This window comes from Anabrus simplex, chromosome 1, assembly GCF_040414725.1.
Source record: "Anabrus simplex isolate iqAnaSimp1 chromosome 1, ASM4041472v1, whole genome shotgun sequence".
Taxonomy (NCBI): Eukaryota; Metazoa; Arthropoda; class Insecta; order Orthoptera; family Tettigoniidae; genus Anabrus; species Anabrus simplex.
The window spans coordinates 132,326,069-132,347,237 of NC_090265.1; the positions used below are offsets into that span (position 1 = coordinate 132,326,069).

General features: G+C 41.1%; 1 protein-coding gene across 1 annotated transcript in view; it reads left to right on the top strand.

Annotated features, from left to right (window-relative positions):
* The window catches only part of LOC136884825 (synaptic vesicle glycoprotein 2B), a 134,385-nt gene that overhangs the window by 55,778 nt on the left and 57,438 nt on the right, over window positions 1-21,169 (top strand). The window contains exons 2-3 of the mRNA XM_067157116.2: window positions 3,102-3,161; window positions 10,031-10,192. Coding sequence (XP_067013217.2) covers window positions 3,102-3,161; window positions 10,031-10,192 — 222 coding nt within the window. The remainder of the gene's footprint in view (window positions 1-3,101; window positions 3,162-10,030; window positions 10,193-21,169) is intronic.

Sequence of the window (21,169 nt, forward strand, 5' to 3'; positions counted from 1 at the left end):
CAAAATTCACGTCTGTAACATCTTCATCTTTGATATATCAGTAGCCTAATTAAAAGAATTCAACACCATTTTCAGTCACTTTTACCCCCCCCCCCCCTTCCTCCCAAGTGATATTTCCGAAAACTAAAAATACACGTTTCTTTATGTTTAATAGAGATAAAAAATACCATTTTTCACTTCTGTAACATGTTAAGTTTTTTAGATACGGTATACTGTAAAAATTCTCATTTTTAAATTTCACCCCTTTTGAGTTCCCCTTAAGTGGAGTTTCCAAAAACAAATCACCTATGTTTCTTTACATTTACAGGAGATTCCAAACACCCACTTTTTACGTCTGTAACATTTTACGTTTCCAAGATATTCTGTAGATATAGTCTTTCATAAAATTCACCCCAATTTGTCACTCCTGTTTAACCGCCATTATTCGGATTTTCCAAAAACTAAAAAATACGTGTTTCTTTATTTTTAAAGGAGATACCATATACAAATTTTCAGTTCTGTAATATCTTTCGTTTCTGACATATATGTATCCTCATTAAAGGCATTCAACCCATTTTTCACCCTTTTACACCCCTTCTATTGGGATTTACAGGAAACAAAATAATACGTGTTCCTTTATTTTTAGAGGAGATTCTAGCTACCAATTTTTACATCTGTAAATTTTAAAGTTTTAAGATGTAGACACACTCATTTTAAAAACTTCACCCCCCTTTTCACCCCCCAATATTTGGATATTCCAAAAACGAAAAATACGTGTCTCTTTACTTTTAAAGTAGATCCCAAATACCAATTTTCAGGTCTGTAATATCTTCAGGTTTTGAAATATAAGTAGCCTCGTTAAAGGCATTCAACCCATTATTCACCCTCTTACACCCTTCCTATTGGGATTTTCCGAAAACAAAAGAATACTTGTTTCTTTATTTTTAAAGGAGATTCTAAATACCAATTTTTACACCTATAAACTTTAAAAGTTTTGAGATAGAGATACACAAATTTTAAAACATCACCCCCATTTCACCCCCCCCCCCCGCCCATTAATTGGATTTTCCATAAACAAAAAAATACGTGTTTCTTTTTTAAAGGAGATCCCAAACACCAATTTTCAGGTCTGTAATATCTACAGATTCTGAAATATAAGTAGACTCATGAAAGGCATTCGACCCCTTCTTCAACCTTTTCCACCCTTCCTATTAGGATTTTCCGAAAATAAAATATACGTGTTTCTTTATTTTTAAAGGAGATTCTAAATACCAACTTTCACATCTATAACCTTTAAAAGTTTTAAGATATAGATACACTCATTTTAAAATATTACCCCCTTTTCACCCCTCCCTTAATTGGATTTTCCAGAAACAAAAAAATACGCGTTTCTTTCTTTTTAAAGGAGATCCCAAACACCGATTTTCAGGCCTGTAATATCTTCAGTTTCTGAGATATAAGTAGCCTCATTAAAGGCATTCAACCCTTTTTCCACCCCTTTTCACTCCTCCTATTGCGATTTTCCGAAAACAAAAAAAAAAAAAAAACGGAAGATTCTAAATACCAGTTTTTACATCTGCAAACTTTAAATGTTTGGAGGTATAGATTCACTCATTTTAAAAATTCACCCCCTTTTCACCCTCCCATTAATTGGATTTTCCAAAAACAAAAAATACGTGTTTCTTTATTTTTAAAAGAGATCAAAAGTACCAATTTTCAGGTCTGTAATATCTTCAGTTTCTGAGATATAAGTACCGGTATCCTGATTGAAGGCATTCAACCCATTTTTCCTCATTTTCACCCTTTTTCACCCCTCCTATTGGGGTTTTCAGAAAACAAAAAAGTACGTGTATCCTTATTTTGAAAGAAGATTCCAAATACCAATTTTTACATCTGTAACTTTTTAAAGTTTTGAGATATAGATACACTATTTTTAAAATTTTACCCCCCTTTTCACCCCCTTAGCGACGGAATATCCAAAAATCCTCTCTTAGCGAGCACCTATATCTTAATATGAATACATCCCCAAAATTTCATTTCTTTATGTCCAGTAGTTTTGGCTCGGCGATGATGAATCAGTCAGTCAGTCAGTCAGTCAGTCAGTCAGTCAGTCAGTCAGTCAGGACAAGTTACTTTATATATATATAGATGATATGAGTAAAGGAGTGGAATCGGAGGTAAGGCTTTTTGCGGATGATGTTATTCTCTATAGAGTGATAAATAAGTTACAAGATTGTGAGCAACTGCAACGTGACCTCGAAAATATTGTGAGATGGACAGCAGGCAATGGTATGTTGATAAACGGGGCTAAAAGTCAGGTTGTGAGTTTTACAAATAGGAAAAGTCCTCTCAGTTTTAATTACTGCGTTGATGGGGTGAAAGTTCCTTTTGGGGATCATTGTAAGTATCTAGGTGTTAATATAAGGAAAGATCTTCACTGGGGTAATCACATAAATGGGATTGTAAATAAAGGGTACAGATCTCTGTACATGGTTATGAGGGTGTTTAGGGGTTGTAGTAAGGATGTAAAGGAGAGTGCATATAAGTCTCTGGTAAGACCCCAACTAGAGTATGGTTCCAGTGTATGGGACCCTCACCAGAATTACCTGATTCAAGAACTGGAAAAAATCCAAAGAAAAGCAGCTCGATTTGTTCTGGGTGATTTCCGACAAAAGAGTAGCGTTACAAAAATGTTGCAATGTTTGGGTTGGGAAGAATTGAGAGAAAGAAGAAGAGCTGCTCGACTAAGTGGTATGTTCCGAGCTGTCAGTGGAGAGATGGCGTGGAATGACATTAGTAGACGAATAGGTTTGAATGGCGTCTATAAAAGTAGGAAAGATCACAATATGAAGATAAAGTTGGAATTCAAGAGGACAAACTGGGGCAAATATTCATTTATAGGAAGGGGAGTTAGGGATTGGAATAACTTACCAAGGGAGATGTTCAATAAATTTCCAATTTCTTTGAAATCATTTCGGAAAAGGCTAGGAAAGCAACAGATAGGGAATCTGCCACCTGGGCGACTGCCCTAAATGCAGATCAGTATTGATTGATTGATTGATTGAATCGTTGTATATTATTGTTTAAACATTCTTTCTTATCAGAATTCTATTTATTTACAGATAATATTTACCAGGGCCATGACGAACCAGTTCACTTTGAAGAAGCACTCGTCAAAGCAGGTAAGAAACTTGATTTTTTGTGCTCTAGATAAATGCTGCTATTCACTGGTGATTTAAAATAGTGACGACAGTAAGACAGTACGTTGAAGAGGAGTAAAAAGCCTCGAGATGTACATCATAAAAGCCTGGTACTGCTTTCGAAGAGAGTCGTTGAGGTATTCATGATATATCTCGGGTTTTCGTGCACACCACGATCGCGTACAGAACTGATTATTTAGATCAATGGTTCCAAATTTTTCCAGTCCACGAACCCCTCTAAGAAATGAAACATTCACCGCCCCTCTGAGTTTTGAAATAAAATAAACAGTAAATGTCAAATCTCTTATATTTGAATTCACATATATTAAAATTAAAGGCAAAATTATAATATAGGCTTTACATCCAGTATGTGAGCAAAGAATCTGCAACAATTAAGTCTGCAGTGTTCTGTTTAATGTCTGATAATTTCAGTCTTCAGTCACTCTCAACTTTAAGCTTATTTCTTAACTTTTATTTCAAATACGTGAGGTAGGAAAGTGAAATTTCACACAAATAAGTTTTGGGAAACACAGTAGCGCTCTTCAAAGTTTCACTTGAGTATTCTTTTTTTTTTTTTTAGAATTTGCTTTACGTCGCACCATCACAGATAGATCTTATGGCGACGATGGGATAGGAAAGGCCTAGGAGTGGGAAGGAGGCGGCCATGGCCTTATTTAAGATAAGTACAGCCCCAGCATTTGCCTGGTGTGAAAATGGGAAACCACGGAAAACCATCTTCAGGGCTGCCAACAGTGGGATTCAAACCCACTATCTCCCGGATGCAAGGTCACAGCTGCGGAAAACCATCTTCAGGGCTGCCGACAGTCGGATTCAAACCCACTATCTCCCGGATGCAAGCTCACAGCTGCGCGCTTCTAACCGCACGGCCAACTCGCCCGGTGAGTGTTCCTTAGAGTCAGTCATGACTAGCATGCGGATTTTAATGACCTAAAAATATTTTAAATATGCAAGAAAATATGACAGAAAACCAGTCAAATATGGCCCAAATATTATCTTACAGGCTAATTAATTTATGTATAAAAATGTGAACTTTTAGTTTAATTAATTCACATATAACTAAAATCTCATAATAATTACTAGTTACACAATATTATATCTATCATGTGTCAGAAAGCTCTTTGTTCCACTTCGTTTTCAGCTAAAGCAAGTTATGTCCCCCGAAAAAGAAAGCTATCAGCGACGAAATAATTGTGTAGTTACCTAATCAGCAAATTATTTATAAAAATGAGAATAAAATATCCGTACTTGACATTAGTTCTCACTGTCAATAAAATTACACTGGATAATTACGTGCATTTTCAAGTTGGCGAACTGGAAGCCTTATCGATTGTCAGACAGGATGTTTGTATACCTAAAGAAACTCCGCTCACATAATTTTATAGGAGAAAATTTGAATTTAGTAATTTCATTCGGGGAAAATTCTGGTTCAAAATCCTCAAGTTTTAATTTGTCTCCACAAAGAATGCCACTTACCTTGAGAAGCGTAGAAACACTTACATTAGACAACAGCACTCTTTCCAATTTTGCACTAACTGTATCGGTCACTTAACCTCTTGATCGCTTTAGATCATCCTCGGTTTGTTTTACCAAATACACTATAAAGAACATGTGCCACTTTGCGAGATATCGCAAAACATTGATTTCCAGCGCACCTAGTAGGACGGCCTTGAAACTGAGTGTAGTAGTACACTATACACCAGGGCCTCTCAGGGCGCACGCACCTGTCCATTGCGCGGTGTACGGTGCATAAGACGACTTCGCTAAGTTGACCAGAGTGCAGATCCTCCACTCCTCGAGTTTGATCAATAGCGCTGTCTCTCTCTTTCTCTACGCCTGTCTCGCTTGCTCCGCCAGTTTCCTCCTTCCTCACTCGCTCTGCAGAGCTCTTCATCCGAGCCGAGCTTAGCCGAGTCGCCCCGAGACAGAACGCTGGTCCGAGTAGGACCGATGCACGATGCACAGAACATCTGCGCGTTGATTTGCACGCGTGAGATTTTGGACGTTTGAGAGGCCTTGCTATACGCTATGAATTATGCCGAAAGTGTCAGATTTCAAGTCGCCTGTAACTAAAAAGTGGTTACAGGAGTTTCCCCATTTCACATCTGATGGTAAAATTATATTCTGTGATGTTTGCAGCAAAGAGGTGAGTGAAACTTGTTTTATATTTTACCCTAAGGAGTTATTATCAATTTAGCAAAATAAACATGATATTTTAATTGATACCTATTATACGTAAAAGTGAAGGTGCAAAAAAAATATTTTAGAACCTGATTGAGAGTCTATTTACGCAGCTATAATAAGATTTAAGCATCTAAAAATCCGAGGTCTAGTAATCACGATTGCATATTTCTGTGGTGGTTGCAAGAATGGAAAATTCTAAATTCCCATGGAGGGAATTAGATATTTTTCACCAATAGAGCATGGTTGCAAGTGTAATGTGTTGTTTGAATATGAAGAGGAATATGTTGGAACAAACACAAACATCCAGTCCCCGAGCCATAAAAAATTATTAAATGCGATTAAAATCCCTGATCCGGTCGGGAATCGAATCCGTGACCTTCTGAACCGAAGGCCTCAACGCTGATCATTCAGCCAAGGATTCGGACAAAACGAAAATATTATTGAGTTTCATTATTGCTATCAGTATTAACATTCAACTCTCGTAGTATTATCATTATTTACTTTCATTAATTCAATCAATTTTAACATGCAACTTTTGTAGTTTCGATCTTACCGTCTGACGTTTAAGGTCGGGTTGCCAGGCGCGCCACTGTCAACATGATTGTCTCTCTCTTTAGTACGGGAGAATACGGAAGTGTCCAGTATTGTCTATAGTGTGTTTGGTTTTACAATTTCCAGTGCATCACAAAATGAAAGCCCTGCAGTTTCAAGACGAGTGATTGATCTAGATATTGTGCCAAAAGTTGATATTATGCATGCCAAGTTTCTGAACAAGCTCTTAGAAGAAATCAAATCTTGCACAACTGGAATACATGAGGAATCAAACTCTTGAAATACCCTCTGAAAAAGAATAATAATTTCTGCAATAATATCGAGCCACGTTCCCCAGCGAGTAAGGATAGGTTCAGGAGGAAGATGTAGAGCAGGGGCTTTTTTAAAAAATTTCTGTACTCGAAGTGGAGCTTTCAATAACTTCTTATTCTTAATCCGTGTTACTGCCCAGGGTTTGTTTTACCCTCGAACTCAGCAGCGAACGATCCCACCTCTACCGCCTAAAGGGCAGTGTCCTGGAGCGTAAGACTTTGGGTCGGGGGGGGGGGGGTACAACGGGAGGAGTTGGCCTTACCTGCTATGCTGAACAGGAGCCTTCCTTGTGTGGGGAATGGGAAGACTGGGGGGGGGAGAGGGAAGGAAGCGGCCGTGGCCTTAATTTAGGTACCAACGCGGTCATTTACCTGGAGGAAAAGTGGGAAACCACGGAAAACCACTTCGAGGATGGCTGAGGTGGGAATCGAACCCCCGTCTACTCAGTTGACCTCCCGACGCTGAGTGGACTTTGTTCCAGCCCTCGTACCACTTTTTAAATTTCGTGGCAGAGCCGGAAATTGAACCTGGGCCTCCGGGGGTGACAGCTAATCACGCTAACCACTACACCACAGAGGCGGACTGCAATCGTAGATACCGTTCTTAACTGTTTGGCTTCCCATCTCGACACAACAAATTCTTACTTGAATTCGAGCAGTTTTTACTTGGAAATGATGCAAACAAAGACAAAATTTTACTACTCCATGAAGATGATGTAGACTCTGCTCGGTTTTGCTTCACAGGGGAATGTTTTATGAGTCGTTGCTGAATGAAGGAAAAATAATCAATAACTTCGAGGACATTACCAACCCCTTCAAGAAAGTATTTCGTCTTAAGAATGTCCTCCTCCGTAGCGTAACTGTTAGTGTTTTAGCTGCCGTCCTCGGGGCCCCGGGTTCGATTCCCGGTACTGCCAGAAATTTAAGAATGGCAGGAGGGCTGGTAGGTGGTTGAAATGGCACATGCATCACCTCCATTGGGGGTGTGCCTGAAAAGAACTGCGCCACCTCGGGATGAGGACACGAGTGCTATCTTAAGGATGTCCGGCTCAATGGCTAAATGGTTAGCATTCTGGCCTTTGGCCAGAGAGTCTCGGGTTCTATTCTTTGCCGGGTCGGGGTTTTAACCTTAGTTTGTTCATTCGTCTGGCTCGGGGACTGTCTTTGTAATTAGAAATCATCTTAGGCAGAGCCCCAATCCTCAGAGACATTCAGGTCGCCTATAGACCGTCTACTAGGAAAAGACCTGCACCAGGTCTCTCCGGAGGCCGTACGCCATTATTATCATCTTAAGGATTTGCTCTCAGTGATGACAATTTCCGCGACAACTTCAACAGCTGACAGGTTTTTCTCACGCCTTAAAAGACGTAAGGCTTATTTCTGTACACTACCTTTAAATAGTTAGTACAAGGTGAATAAAAAGGATTCAAAGAGCATTACTTATATTTCCAAATTGAGCTATAAAAGGAATGTGTGAAGATCGTCAACTGGAAAAAAAAAGTTACAGAGAAAAAGCGACCGACGCTATGGAGCAATGGTTATACAGTCGAACCCCGATATCTCGAACCCCCATTACTCAAATTTTCAGTATCTCGAAGCAAACGTCCCCCCCCCCCCTACCCCCCTTTGAAGCAAACAATATTCTGTAACTCGAATTTTGTACAACACTGACTGTGCAGTTTGTGAGGAACAAGTAAAGAAAGGGTTGCTGGGAGCTAATATGACAGGAACAGGAAAACAAACTTCTAGTGATCGGAAAATCGGCGAAGCCTCGTCGTTTTTCGTGTGTGAATTCATTACCGGTCACGAATCTTGGCTGCGTGGTTTCGAGCCTGCATACAGAGTCAGTCGAATATAAATGACAGCGTTTCTCACAGAAATAAATGTTGTTGCAAAGTATGTGGAAGGAAAGAAGTTGAACAGTAAAAAACAGAAGAGACTAACGATTTTTTTCCAAAGGTGTTAACTGAGGTGTGTTTCTTGTTTCCCTATCGTATGTGCTGTATTCTATCTTCTAAAAAGTTACTTTAATGAGGGTCATAATTAAAGCGATGCCGTAAAAGGCGAGTTTGTTAGTATATTTTTAAATACTGTATTCAGTATAAGTAGATACAGTACATATGATTCAATTATGCGCTATAGATGCTCAAAAACGTTAATCTCTATATCTCGAAATTTTGTTCACTTGAAATATCGAGATATCGAGGTTCCGTTGTACTACGAATAGTTGACGGTTCATATTTCGACCTATGAAAGGGCGAAACCAATATTTTCTTTGTCTCCTTTTCAAATACCAATATGCAAGTACTAATATACGAACAGCATCAATCGACCTGGGAAATTACACTGAAAAATGAAGTGTTGGTTATTGGTTGCACTGGAGAAGAAGGACATACCTTGGAATTTGTAGTTATTGGGATGAAACTGAATCTAAGACTAGTTTCGGTCGCGTTGCGCCGACGGACAAAGGACAGAGCAGATTATACAACGATAATGAATGCTGGAAGATCTCGAGAAGTTGCTGAATGGTATGGATGAAGTCTTGGGTAAGGAGTACAAAATGAAAATAAATAAGTCCAAAACAAAAGTAATGGAGTGCAGTCGAACGAAGGCAGGTGATGCAGGAAATATTAGATTAGGAAATGAAGTCTTAAAGGAAGTAGATGAATATTGTTACTTGGGTAGTAAAATAACTAACGATGGCAGAAGTAAGGAGGACATAAAATGCAGACTAGCACAAGCAAGGAAGAACTTTCTTAAGAAAAGAAATTTGCTCACTTCAAACATTGATATCGGAATTAGAAAGATGTTTTTGAAGACTTTCATGTGGACCGTGGCATTGTATGGAAGTGAACCATGGACGATAACTAGCTCAGAAAGAAAGAGAATAGAAACTTTTGAAATGTGGCGTTACAGAAGAATGCTAGTTGCTTTACGTCGCACCGACACAGATAGGTCTTATGGCGACGATGGGACAGGGAAGGGCCAGGAGTGGGAAGGAAGCGGCCGTGGCCTTAATTAAGGCCTGGTGTGAAAATGGGAAACCACGGAAAACCATTTTCAGGGCTGCCGACAGTGGGGTTCGAACCTACTATCTCCCGAATACTGGATACTGGCCGCACTTAAGCGACTGCAGCTATCGAGCTCGGTACAGAAGAATGCTGAAGTGAGATGGATAGATCGAGTCACGAATGAAGAGATACTGAATCGAATTAGTGAGAGTAGATCGATTTGGCTAAATTTGACGAGACGAAGAGATTGAATGATAGGACACATCTTAAGACACCCAGGACTTGTATAGTTGGTTTTTGAAGGAAGTGTAGGTGGTAAGAACGGTAGGGGTAGACCAAGGTATGAATATGACAAGCAGATTAGAACAGATGTAGGATGCAATAGTTACGTAGAAATGAAAAGGTTAGCACAGGATAGGGTGGCATGGAGAGCTGCATCAAACCAGTCTATGGACTGATGACTCGAACAACAACAATCAATGGGGTTAATTACAAATACACACAGCCACCACATTGATACGGATTATAAGAAAGTGCAAAGATTGTTAACCACAAAGTCCCAAACCCATTACATAAAACAACAACAACAAAGTTCATCAAAATCTTTTAGTAAATTAGTAGTGTCCAAACGATGAAATGTAAAAATTCCTCATATGATTTCATAGAACAATATTTCAGTTGCAGGAGGTTGATTGAAAGTGTTTTGACGATCACCTATGAATAGATTTTCTGTTAAACTATGACTGAAATATAGTCATGCTCTGCCATGTTACAGGTCGAGGCTGGTTCCACCTCAAGCTACAGCTGGTATGTGGCATCTGCCTCATGTCCACGATCGTCGAGATGCTGTCAACAGGTTATGTCCTGCCATCAGCGGAGTGTGACCTGGGGATAAGTACACAACTCAAAGGCATCGTGAATGCCATCGCATTCCTCGGTTAGTGAAGTACACCGTTTAAATGTTCCTTTATTCGATTTACTCGCTCAAAATGTCCTTATATATTTGCATGAAATATATGGTAAGATCTGTTAATCTTTTATCCTAGTAAAACTGATTAACTGATGAAAGCATGTCCGACACACTCCTCATTATACCTCTCACACTTTTCACGCAGGAATCAAATACCCCGACAGAAGAATCCAGGGGTCAGTTGAATCATCGTGAACATCCAGAACATCACGAAAAAAGTAGTTGGCTCTCAAAATAAATGAAAAATATAATTGCTTTACGAAGTTCATTTCCTTTTACTTTTAGCGTGGCCTCATTCTTCTGGAAGATTATTCTGCTCACTCTCTACCGCAAAGCTTTTCGTATTACTTTTTGTCTCAGATATATCCACCAAAATTCTAATGAGCTGGTGATTTGAGAAAAATAAATGGGAGTTTGCAGCAAAAATTCAAGTGGATCATCAGTTAATTTCTGTATTGTTCCTGTTCTTGTATGGAATAAGGGAAATAAGTATGATAGATGACTACATCATACATCATACAATATACATCATACCGAACGACAAAAGTTCTCTCAGACAAATCAAATGTGTGCAAATTCAGAATGTGATTCTTATTGAGTAATTACAGCAACCTTGCATGTTCTCATCCGGTCTTCAGCTGTTTTCCCTAGAACATGAATTAAGGCCTGTTTTTATTAGCAAAAACATCAGTCTAGGCTCCTTACTTAGTTCCCCGTTTTTCCTCACTACTCTGATAGTACAGATAACACAACCCCGAGAAATGTATAAGGGGCGATCAAAAAGTTTCCGTTCGACGGCCGTACAGTCCTGAATTCGGATACCATCAGGAAAAATCACCGGGAGCATTGAAGCACTCATCCCACCGACGCACCAGGTTGAAAGATCCTCGTGTGGTAAAACGCCGTGTCTTGCTGCGTGAAGAAGTCCGTATCTGTCTGCTTCACATCCTCGTCCGACAGGGAGCGTCGATCCTGCAAGGCCTTTTTGAGGGGACCGAAGGCGTGATAATCGCATGGGGAGAAATCAGGACTATAGGGCGGGTGCTCACACGCTTTTTTTTTTTTTTTTTTTTTTTTTTTTTTTTTTTTTTGCAATGGACGAGGCTGGCCTCCCAGATCGACTGGCGTCTTGTATCGAAACGTGGTCCGTACGGAACTTGCTGCACTATTCCACAACGGTGGTTTTCGACAGACATGCTGCACCATTCACAGTCTTCATTCTCCGATGGATGTCCACCGGTGTTCGTCCTTCAGCAGCTAAGAACAGAATAACAACACGTCGTTCCTGTTTGGACGCATTTGGTAATAACGTCGCCATGGTTCACGTAACCGCATTTAATGCACGCACCTCGGCATGCCACGACTGCCCAACTATTCCATTTAGAGATGTGTCGATCCTGACTGAACTGCTCCTAAAGAACTGCTCGTCGGGATGAGTAACTCTTCAAGGAAGCACTAGCTACGGAGTTGTAGTTCTTCAAGTCCAACCGACCAATGAGACGCTTATATGCGATATGAGCGAGACATGGTGGAACTAAGAGTAGGAGTAAGACTAATCAGAACGGAAGGTTGGCCAGTGATTAGTGAAATGTAAATTTACTTGTGTAGGTTGATTGTGTTATGTGATACCAGTTGCGAAGCCATAAAACTTGGCGTATATTCATGTAAGTGTCGACATAATGGTTTTCATGTCGGGAGACTAGCTACGGATCTGTAGTTCTTTTAGTCCCAACCGACCAATGAGAGGCTTGTATGCGATTTGAGCGGGACGTGATGGGACTAGGAGTAAGAGTTGGAGTAAGACTAACCAGAAGGTTTGCCCGGGACTCTTCTAGAGGAGTGCGCGGAGAGAACTTTCTAATGAAATGTAAATTTTCTTGTGTAGGTTGATTGCAATACGAAACGCCAGTAGAGAAACCATAATTCTTGGCCTAAATTGATGTAAGTATCGACACAATTTTAAACATTTTTTTGTTCGTAATGTAAAGTGCTCAAAGCATGTTATGCGATATTTAGAGTGTTCGATATCATAGCCCAAATTTCATAATCAAAATATTAATAATGTGGAATCACCGAACCTCATTGCTATGCCCTTTAAAACAATCATGATCGTTAATTGTTAAAGGTACATTCGGCTGCTGTGGTGTGAAGCGCGAGCAGGTATAACATACCCACGTGCTGGTCACGGGCCATTGTCGGCAGCCCAGCCGCCTGGGACTCTTGCGAGAGAAGCTGCTGAGGGAGAAGAGTAGGAACTAAAAGAACTGCTCACAGAGAACTATTAATTTCAGGAACTGAGCAGTTCTGACACCAGTCCTTCCGGTGAACTACTCTTACCCATCTTTCACAACTGAAATATGACTGACAGCAATGCTTTCTGAAAGCTTCAAAGCAGGGATACCAATACAATAACTATTTTATTCCCAAATTATACAAACTAAATAGTCCACATCGTAATATAACAAAATAATAATGGTCGATGAAACTAGGGGTACGGAGACTTCTCGGACACCCTCAAAACTTATCTCGCTGGTTATAAACTGACTTCAAGTTCCTCGTCTTGGTTCCAGATTGCTTTGAACACCGATGACACACAACTATCACTCGCAACTTCCAGTTTTAAACTGCAAGAAGACGATGAGGTAAGTGGTGCAGCCAGCAATGAAAGTATATAGAAGTGTACAGTTGATAGGTAACACACCAAATCCTCTCAAACACAAACTGGACCGCGAGAGTTCTTCACAGAACAAATGTAGTTCACTGACTCTTCTGTGATCCACTGTCGGCAATAGAAGAAATTTCTTCACCAAAACTAGAGACGCATGAGCTTCTCTGCACACCATCTGACCCACATTCGTTATTAGAATGATCAAAGCGAAGTGGTAGAGGAAACCATACACACTGGAAAATAACATGATACTTTGTGACGCTCCCCAATCATCTGAAATTGCTACAACCACGATCCAAATCATATATTGGTGAGTAACCAGTGATATGAAGGTAGTTACACAAATAAATATGATAGGAACGCCAAATGTGGAGTTCGTTATACGTATAACTGAACGCAGAACTGAATACAGCTTCCTAGAACGATATATTCTCTCAGACTGAATCTGCCGGAGATTTCCGGAACTGTTTATTCCTGTTACTGGGTTAGTATTATTGGTGTGGAAGCGCACATCATCACATTCGGAATTTCCATTCATGTTAATTGCCTGTTGTCGGTAGTATTTTAAACTATCCATAATATGTTTTGGAATACAAGGAGACTGAATCCAGGAAATGTTCTTATTAGCATAATAATCCTGACCAGTTTGCGATATGATGATTTCATTTTGAAGACCATTATTTAGTAAATTCAATCTGTATTTCATGTGGAGTGCTATTTCTGTGAACTGTACAACTGTAATTATAATTATTTCATTCAAAATACAACTTGTAATTCCAAAAGACATTGGAAATTGCCAGAAACTCATTGCAATCAAAACTCCACCGGTTGTGTAGGCGGAGAGAATGAGGAAAACTGAAATAGGTTTAAGTTTAATTTCTCCGTTCACTTTCTTCATACTGTCAGACAGATACTGATCTGCAAGGTCAAGCAGACTGAATATATCTTCCTTGAAACGACGGCTCACAAATACATACCACGTGGAGCATACGAAGGATGATAGAGCATAGCAATACGATGGAGCCACCATGCAGAAAATATCAGCTATATTCTTGAGCGGGGTATGCTTGAAATAAACTGGGAGTAGATATGAATGCAACAATGTCAGTGACAAAACACACACAACAAAAAAGAGATCCTTAGTCGAAAGCACTGTTCTCACGTACTTTTTGGGGCCGGCTTGTAGTGGAGCGAGAGCAAAAACGCTGGATACAGACTTCAAAGGCTTCACAGCTTCGAACAAGTCACAGGGGCGAAATATTCGGGACATTGTGCGTCCTCAACTAATCACGCTCAGCCGTCTGGGTGCGAGAAGTATTTTGTGGCCACTACTTCGTGTAGAAAGAAGGAAAGAGAAGCGCATTAAGTTGATGGCCTTTTGTTTGTTTATCAGTCATTTCTTTAATAGTGACGTTCGAAATTGTCAAACTTTATCGGAAGTTGACACAGCAATTAATCTCCGCCTGGTCGATAAAGCAATATCTTAAATGACAATGTTTTTGTCGTGGCTTGAAAGGAACAATACACTTCAATTGCTATGAATATTAATATACAAGGTGGTCGGAAACAAAGTGAACCGAGTATACCAGGTGTATGCGTACGTTTTTGCCGGTTTTTGTGATAAGGAAAAAATGTAATTTTCAAGGGAAATTTATTTGTTTATTTGAAATATTGGCCATCGGCTTCTACACACTTCGCCCATCTTTCAGGTAACTTATGAATACCATGCCAGAAAACTGCTTGTCTTTTACGGCAAAATATTCGTCGAGCCATTTTCCAAATTCCTCGAGATTACTGAAGTGCTGCTCTGCAAGCACGTTCCCCATTGATGCGAAGAGGTGATAGATGGCGCCAGGTCGGGGCAGTACGGCGGGAGCGGAATGATGTCACATCCAAGCGATTTCAAGGTGTCTTTCACTGGTTTTGCTGTGTGAGGCGGCGCATTGTCGTGTAACAAAATCACTTTGTCATGTCTTCTGGACCATTCCGGTCGTCTTTCAATCAATGTGTGGTTTAAATTAATAATTTGTTGCCGATAGCGTTCTGCGTTAACGGTTTCGCCGGGCTTCAAGTGTTCTTAATACACAATACCGCTCCGGTCCCACCAGACAAAAAGCATGGTCTTCTTGCTTCGTTTAAATTGTCGAAACCATGTCTCACATGTTCTAATCGATGGAGCATGTTCACCATATGTTTCTGCCAGCAAACGATGACATTCCACAGCCTTTTTCTTTTGATTAAATAGGAAAAACAATCTGTGACGCAAATGTTCTTTTTCAGGCTTATCATTTCACAGGTGGAACGTTATGGTGCTCGGACTAATGATGGGATAACCGAATACAAAATAATCCCTTATTCGATTATTGCATTTTAATCGATTGTAATTCCCATACAATTACTTTTCGATTTTTCATTCGAATTAATGAGTCAGTCAATATAGTGAATATTTTTCCATCCGATTATTTCGATTATTCATTCGAACTCCATTCGAATCGATGAGGTAATCCAATACCGGTAGTGAATATTTTTTCCATTCGATTATTTATTCTATTATATACATAATCGGATGGAGGTTATTCGATTATTAAAAGTATTCGATTACCCTACCGCTACCTCGGACTACGACGCAGGTCAACCAGCTTCCCGTATGGAGTGCGGATATGACTACTGTCCTGATTCAAGCAAAGCGTGAGTTATTACATTAATTTACCGATGAACAACAGCAATAGTACCATTGATCATTTCACGTTAAGAAAGCAGTATTGCTCTTATGGGCCTACAATGAGTGAACACACCCCCTCTTAGATATTCACAATTCCCCGTGATTAAGGTAGGTATATTATTATAATGTAATCATTTATATCGTATTGTGAAAGAAAGACAGAAAGAAAAAGGCTGAGGCATTCTTGTGCCCGCGAGTTATTAAAATAACTACTTACCATTCTGTATTTCATAAATACATTCGCAGGGAGGAAGCGCAATGGCGTAAACATCCATCGATTTGTTGCCTTCCTCCATTTTCCTTCTGAGTTGCGTTATCCGTTACGCAGTGAATCGCCGGCAGATTGTCACTGTTGAAGAGAAATCATCTGCGCGTGTGTGTGTATTTTTTCTAATATTCTCGTAGATGTTACTAAAGATTTTGATGCTGTAGTGTGCAGCGATACATCACGACTTGTAGTGATACATAAATTCACTGTGATTTTTTATCTTTACTTGTTTTTTTATTTAGCAGTTGTTTCTTAAGCGAATTTTATATTTTACCCAATTTTTAACACTTTTTCCTCGAGTAAAATTCATTTTTACCATTCTTCTCGTGGCGCGATATGACGGTGTAATAGTACCCGGTGTTGCCCGGGCAAATTTATTAGCTACAATTAATTGTATCCCCCACCTCCTGAGTCTATACAAATTATCTGTTTGTCTATTTCTGTGCCCTAGATTTCAACAAAATGTAATTTGCAGCATAGTTCCTTCCCCCTTTAATTTTGAACTTAATTACTGAGTTTCACGAATATACCTGCCGCTGTTTTCCCGTGATGCTGTTGAGCAGAGACGTTCGATATGGCAACCCTGTTGTCATAAGGGCAATACAATTTTCTTAACATGGAATGATCTATAGTGGGACAGTTCACTAGTGTTCCATGCATTAGTGACTGGACGGCTAGCACTGATATAACGTAGTGTCCCAATATCTTACTGATGAATAGTTCCCGCCGTTCTCACTACTGGTAATCACTTACAGTACTTCATTACTCTATTAACTCGCATAGAGCGATCTAAGGAACTCTCCCCCCCCCCTCTCTCTCTCTCTGTCTTTCTCGCGAGAAGAGAGCCGAGGCGGGGAGTGACGAGACGGGCGTGAAGACGAGAAGTAGGCTCACCAACATAAAGATGGAGAAATCTACCAGGGCGGAAGAACACTTCCCTTTTCCCTGGGGTCATAAAGGGGAAGGGGCAAAATACAATTTATTAAAGAACAAAGAAGAATAACACATACACAAATAATATAAGAATACACACAGATCGATCTGATAAGGTTGAAAAAAGAAAATGAATGGCGAGGGAGAGTAATTCATGTTACAGACCTCCTTCCCTAAATCCCCAATCAGGTCGGGAAGATTTACTTCTCACACATGAGAGCTCTTGAGGAAAAAGTTCATTCTTGCTACAGATAAATATCGGTTTGCTTCACAAGTGAAAACTCTTGAAGAAGGAGTCCTTCCTGCAATAAACATCAACCTGCTTAACAGTGAATAAGGTTAGTACACATATATTGTTGCTTGACGAATAAGCGATGAAAGAGAGTCCATAAGAATCAACATCCCGTGATAGAAGATGTCTCAGTTTCCAAGATTAGAAGTCATTCCAATACCATCGCCGGGCGAACTATCGGCTTCCAAGGCCGAATTAAGACGGGAAAGGTATGGCCCAAAGTCAGTGATAATGCCGAGCGCGCGGCAAATAGCCACACCAACACGCAGACAACCAGATAGAAGATGCGTCCAATTACTGGCATTGGATGCTGACCCGCACAGTGCATGAAGAAGAATGGCCAAGAAGGAAGGCCGACGGAGTCAGCGCACGCCAAGACACGCCCACGTAAGGGGCCTATCCACGGAGCGACGGGCGAAGGCGGAAACTCCATAATTCTGCAACAGAAACATTTAAGGCTGGCAATTTTGTCTCATAAAAGCCGATAAGGTCGAAAGGTCGAGATGGAAGAAAATGACCCAGGCCAGCACACCGGGTGTGGAGGAGGAAGGCAAGGTGCGGCTCCAGGATGGCTCACATAGCAAATAAAGAATACTTACAAACTAAGGGATGTATAACACCCCCAAATACAGGAGCAAACCACACCCCAGCTGATATTAACATAATAGACAGCACAGGTTATCGCCAAATAATTAAAAACAGAGGAAACCCACTAAGCAGATTGAACCCGCGAAAGGTGAGCGCGAAAAGATCCCTCCGTCCCGGGATCCCTCACCAACAGGGTCACCGGAGTAACAAAGTCAAGAATCTGGAAAAGACCACGAAACCGACGCGCCAACTTTCCGGAGGGAACGAAATTCTTAATAAATACATTATCCCCGACGGCCAGGCTGGTTGGATGACGTCCCTTATCACAGCGCTCCTTCTTCCGTTGATAGGAAGCCTTAAGGTTCTCCTTAGGTTTCTTCCAATTGGCCCGGGTGTTAAGGGGATCCACCCTTTCGAGCAACAACTCATTAATACGCCACAAATTAGAAAGGGGGAGTTAGGAACGAAACGAACGAAAACATGAGGGAAAAGGGGGAAAATTGGTGCGCCTCGTGCACAGCGGTGTTGAATGCATAAGCGAGCCACGGCAAGGAAGTGTCCCACCTCTGAACATTGTGATGATGGAAGGCGATGAAGGCAGAGCGTAAATTCCGGTTGACTCTCTCAGCGTACGAAGGCTGAGGATAATAAGGGGATGTCGTGACGTGAGAAATCGAAAGACTAAAACAGAACTTCTTGAATAAGTTGGACATGAAAGCTCTAGCATTGTCCGAAACCAAGTACTGACTAGGACCAAATGATAAAAATATTGTCTTCAAATACCTAATAGTTGTCTCTACGTTGGCCATCCTCGTTGGAAATAACCACGAAAAACGAGTGAAACCATCGATGCATATCAAAATGAACCTATTCGATTCAGTTTTCAATCTCGGTTGGGGACCGACAAAATCGATATACAGACGTTCCATCGGACGGGTAGCTTGCGTGGAAGACAACAAACAAACTCAGGAATTAATAGATGGGTTACTAACACTACAAATCTTACACGCCTTGACAAGTTCTCGGACTTCTCCGTCCATTCCCTTCCAAACAAAATTTTCTCAGATATTTTCCCTGGTTTTAAATACTCCCTGATGACTTGCAAGGGGAGTTCCACGGAAGTACTTAAAGATCACAGGTACCAACAGTGATGGAATTACCACCTTCATCTTGCAATTATGACGGGAGAGACAAAAAATAACCCCTTCCTCAATACGTAAGGATCAACAATTTTCCCATCTTTCAAGTTTTGTACAATAGGTGCCAAGACCGGATCTTCCAATTAGAATTTACCTATGTCATGATACAAAAGAGGGGTATCAGATAAAATAGCTCCAAGCAAAGGTAATGAGGGTAAAGGCTCAGAGAGGCAGGGTCCTTCATCAAGAGTGAGTTGATCAGAGAACCTACGGCTGAGAGAGTCAGCCAGAACATTTTCGGAACCTCGAATATGACGGACGTGAAATTGGAAGGCAGAAATCCTTATGGGCCAACGGGCCAGACGACCAGTTTCCCGCGGTTTCCCAAGCACCCAACTTAACGCCTGGTTTCGGTCTCAAGCTCTAACTTAACGTGCTCTAGGTACATACGAAACCGTTCTAGAGCGAAAAGGACAACCAGCCCCTCAAGCTCGTACACGGAATATTTAGCTTCGAGAGGAGTAAGAGCGCGCGAAGCATAAGCAATAGGGCGTCTCCCAAACTCAGAATCCTGCAGCAAGACGGCTGCGACGGCTGACGAAGAAGCGTAGGTTTGAACAATAAAGGTCTATGTAAAATCCAGCATGGCCAAAACCAGAGCGTCGAAAACAGCCAGCTGAGAAGCCCCCCCCCCTCACTGAAACCTTACTCCCTTACGTCGGAGTGTGTTAAGAGGCGCTACGCGACTGGCAAAATTAGGAACAAATTTTCGGAATAAGTTAACCATTCCGACAAAGCGGGTAACATTTTTGACGTCCTGCGGAGGAGGAAAATCCCGAATGCCTGAGTTCAAGCCTGATCGACCGAGACGCTACTTGAAGACACAATATGCTCTAAAAAGGTCATTTGGGGCTTGGTAAATGACACCTTAAATAGTTTGACTGTCAAGTCGCCTTTCTTAAGACGCGACAATACTTCATGGAGGTGCAGGAGATGATCCTCGAACGTCTCAGAATAGACGACCACGTCATCAAGATAGTGATGGAGGTAGTCAAACTTAATATCAGAGAACAACTGATCAAGGTGTCTAGTGAGGACGGCAGCGCCCGTGGGAATGCCGAAGGGGAGGAGACAAAATTCATAGAGGTTCCAGTCCGTCGCGAATACCGTTAGATGACGAGACTCATCCGCGAGCGGAATCTGGTAATAGGCTTGATTGATATCTAACACGGTGAAGTACCTAGCCCTCTTAAAACATGAAAAACATGTATGTAAATCCGGGAGCGAAACCGACTGCAATATCACCTTACGATTGAGAGCCTTGTAATCAAGCACAGGCCTATAACCTCCCTGGGGCTTGAGCACGAGGAAAATGGGGGAAGAGTAAGCCTAGGTAGAGGGTCGGATTATCCCTTCCTCAAACATTTTGTTAACGATCTCCTTTAACGCCTGCATTTTAGGAGGAGATAAGCGGTAAGGTGGAAACCTGACGGGAACCGAATCCGTGACCACTATCTTATACTCTAAGATATTCGTCATCCCCAATCTCTCAGTAAACACATCCGGATAGGCCTCGCACAACTCTCTAATACACTGCGCCTGGTCCTCAGTCAAATGGCTAAGATGCGACACCACTTCGTCCTGAGGGGGCGATGCCAACAACACTGAAGCAGAATTATCAATATGTAAAGGGATTTTAGTCGTTTGACAAAACTTGAACCAGCAGGAGCGTGCCTGTATATCTAGCACCAATCCAGAAAGAACGAAAAATTCGAACCAACGATAACAGAATACGGTAACTTATACGCTACGTACAAAGGAAATTTCCAAGTGAAATTGGAAACACGGATTTTACACTTTACCACTCCCAGAACTTCGATTCTGGAAGAATTAGCTGACACAAAGGAAAGCGAAACAGGGGACAAATCGGGAAATTTTCAGGCAGATTTATGCAAGGCAAACCATCTTTCACTAATAAATGACACTACACTGCCAGAATCAAGAAGAGTAGAGACTGGCTCATTATTTATTTCTACCTCAACCAAGGGAGTCAAGCCCTTAACTTCCGTGGATATCCCTGAACAGCCCGCGGGACAGACTGGAGAAGGTTACCGAAAGAAAAAGATGTATTGTGGTCAACAGGGGAAGGTAATTCAACACCATTGGCCTCAACCACCTCCCGCTGTAGTCAGGAACAATTTGGATTCGTCACACAATGCCACGCGACATGGCCGGTAATTCCGCACCGAAAACATATAATGTTATTAGTTCTAGACGGAACCTCTACCCTAGAACCCGCGCTAAAACTCTGAGTGTTACGATATCGAGAGGGGC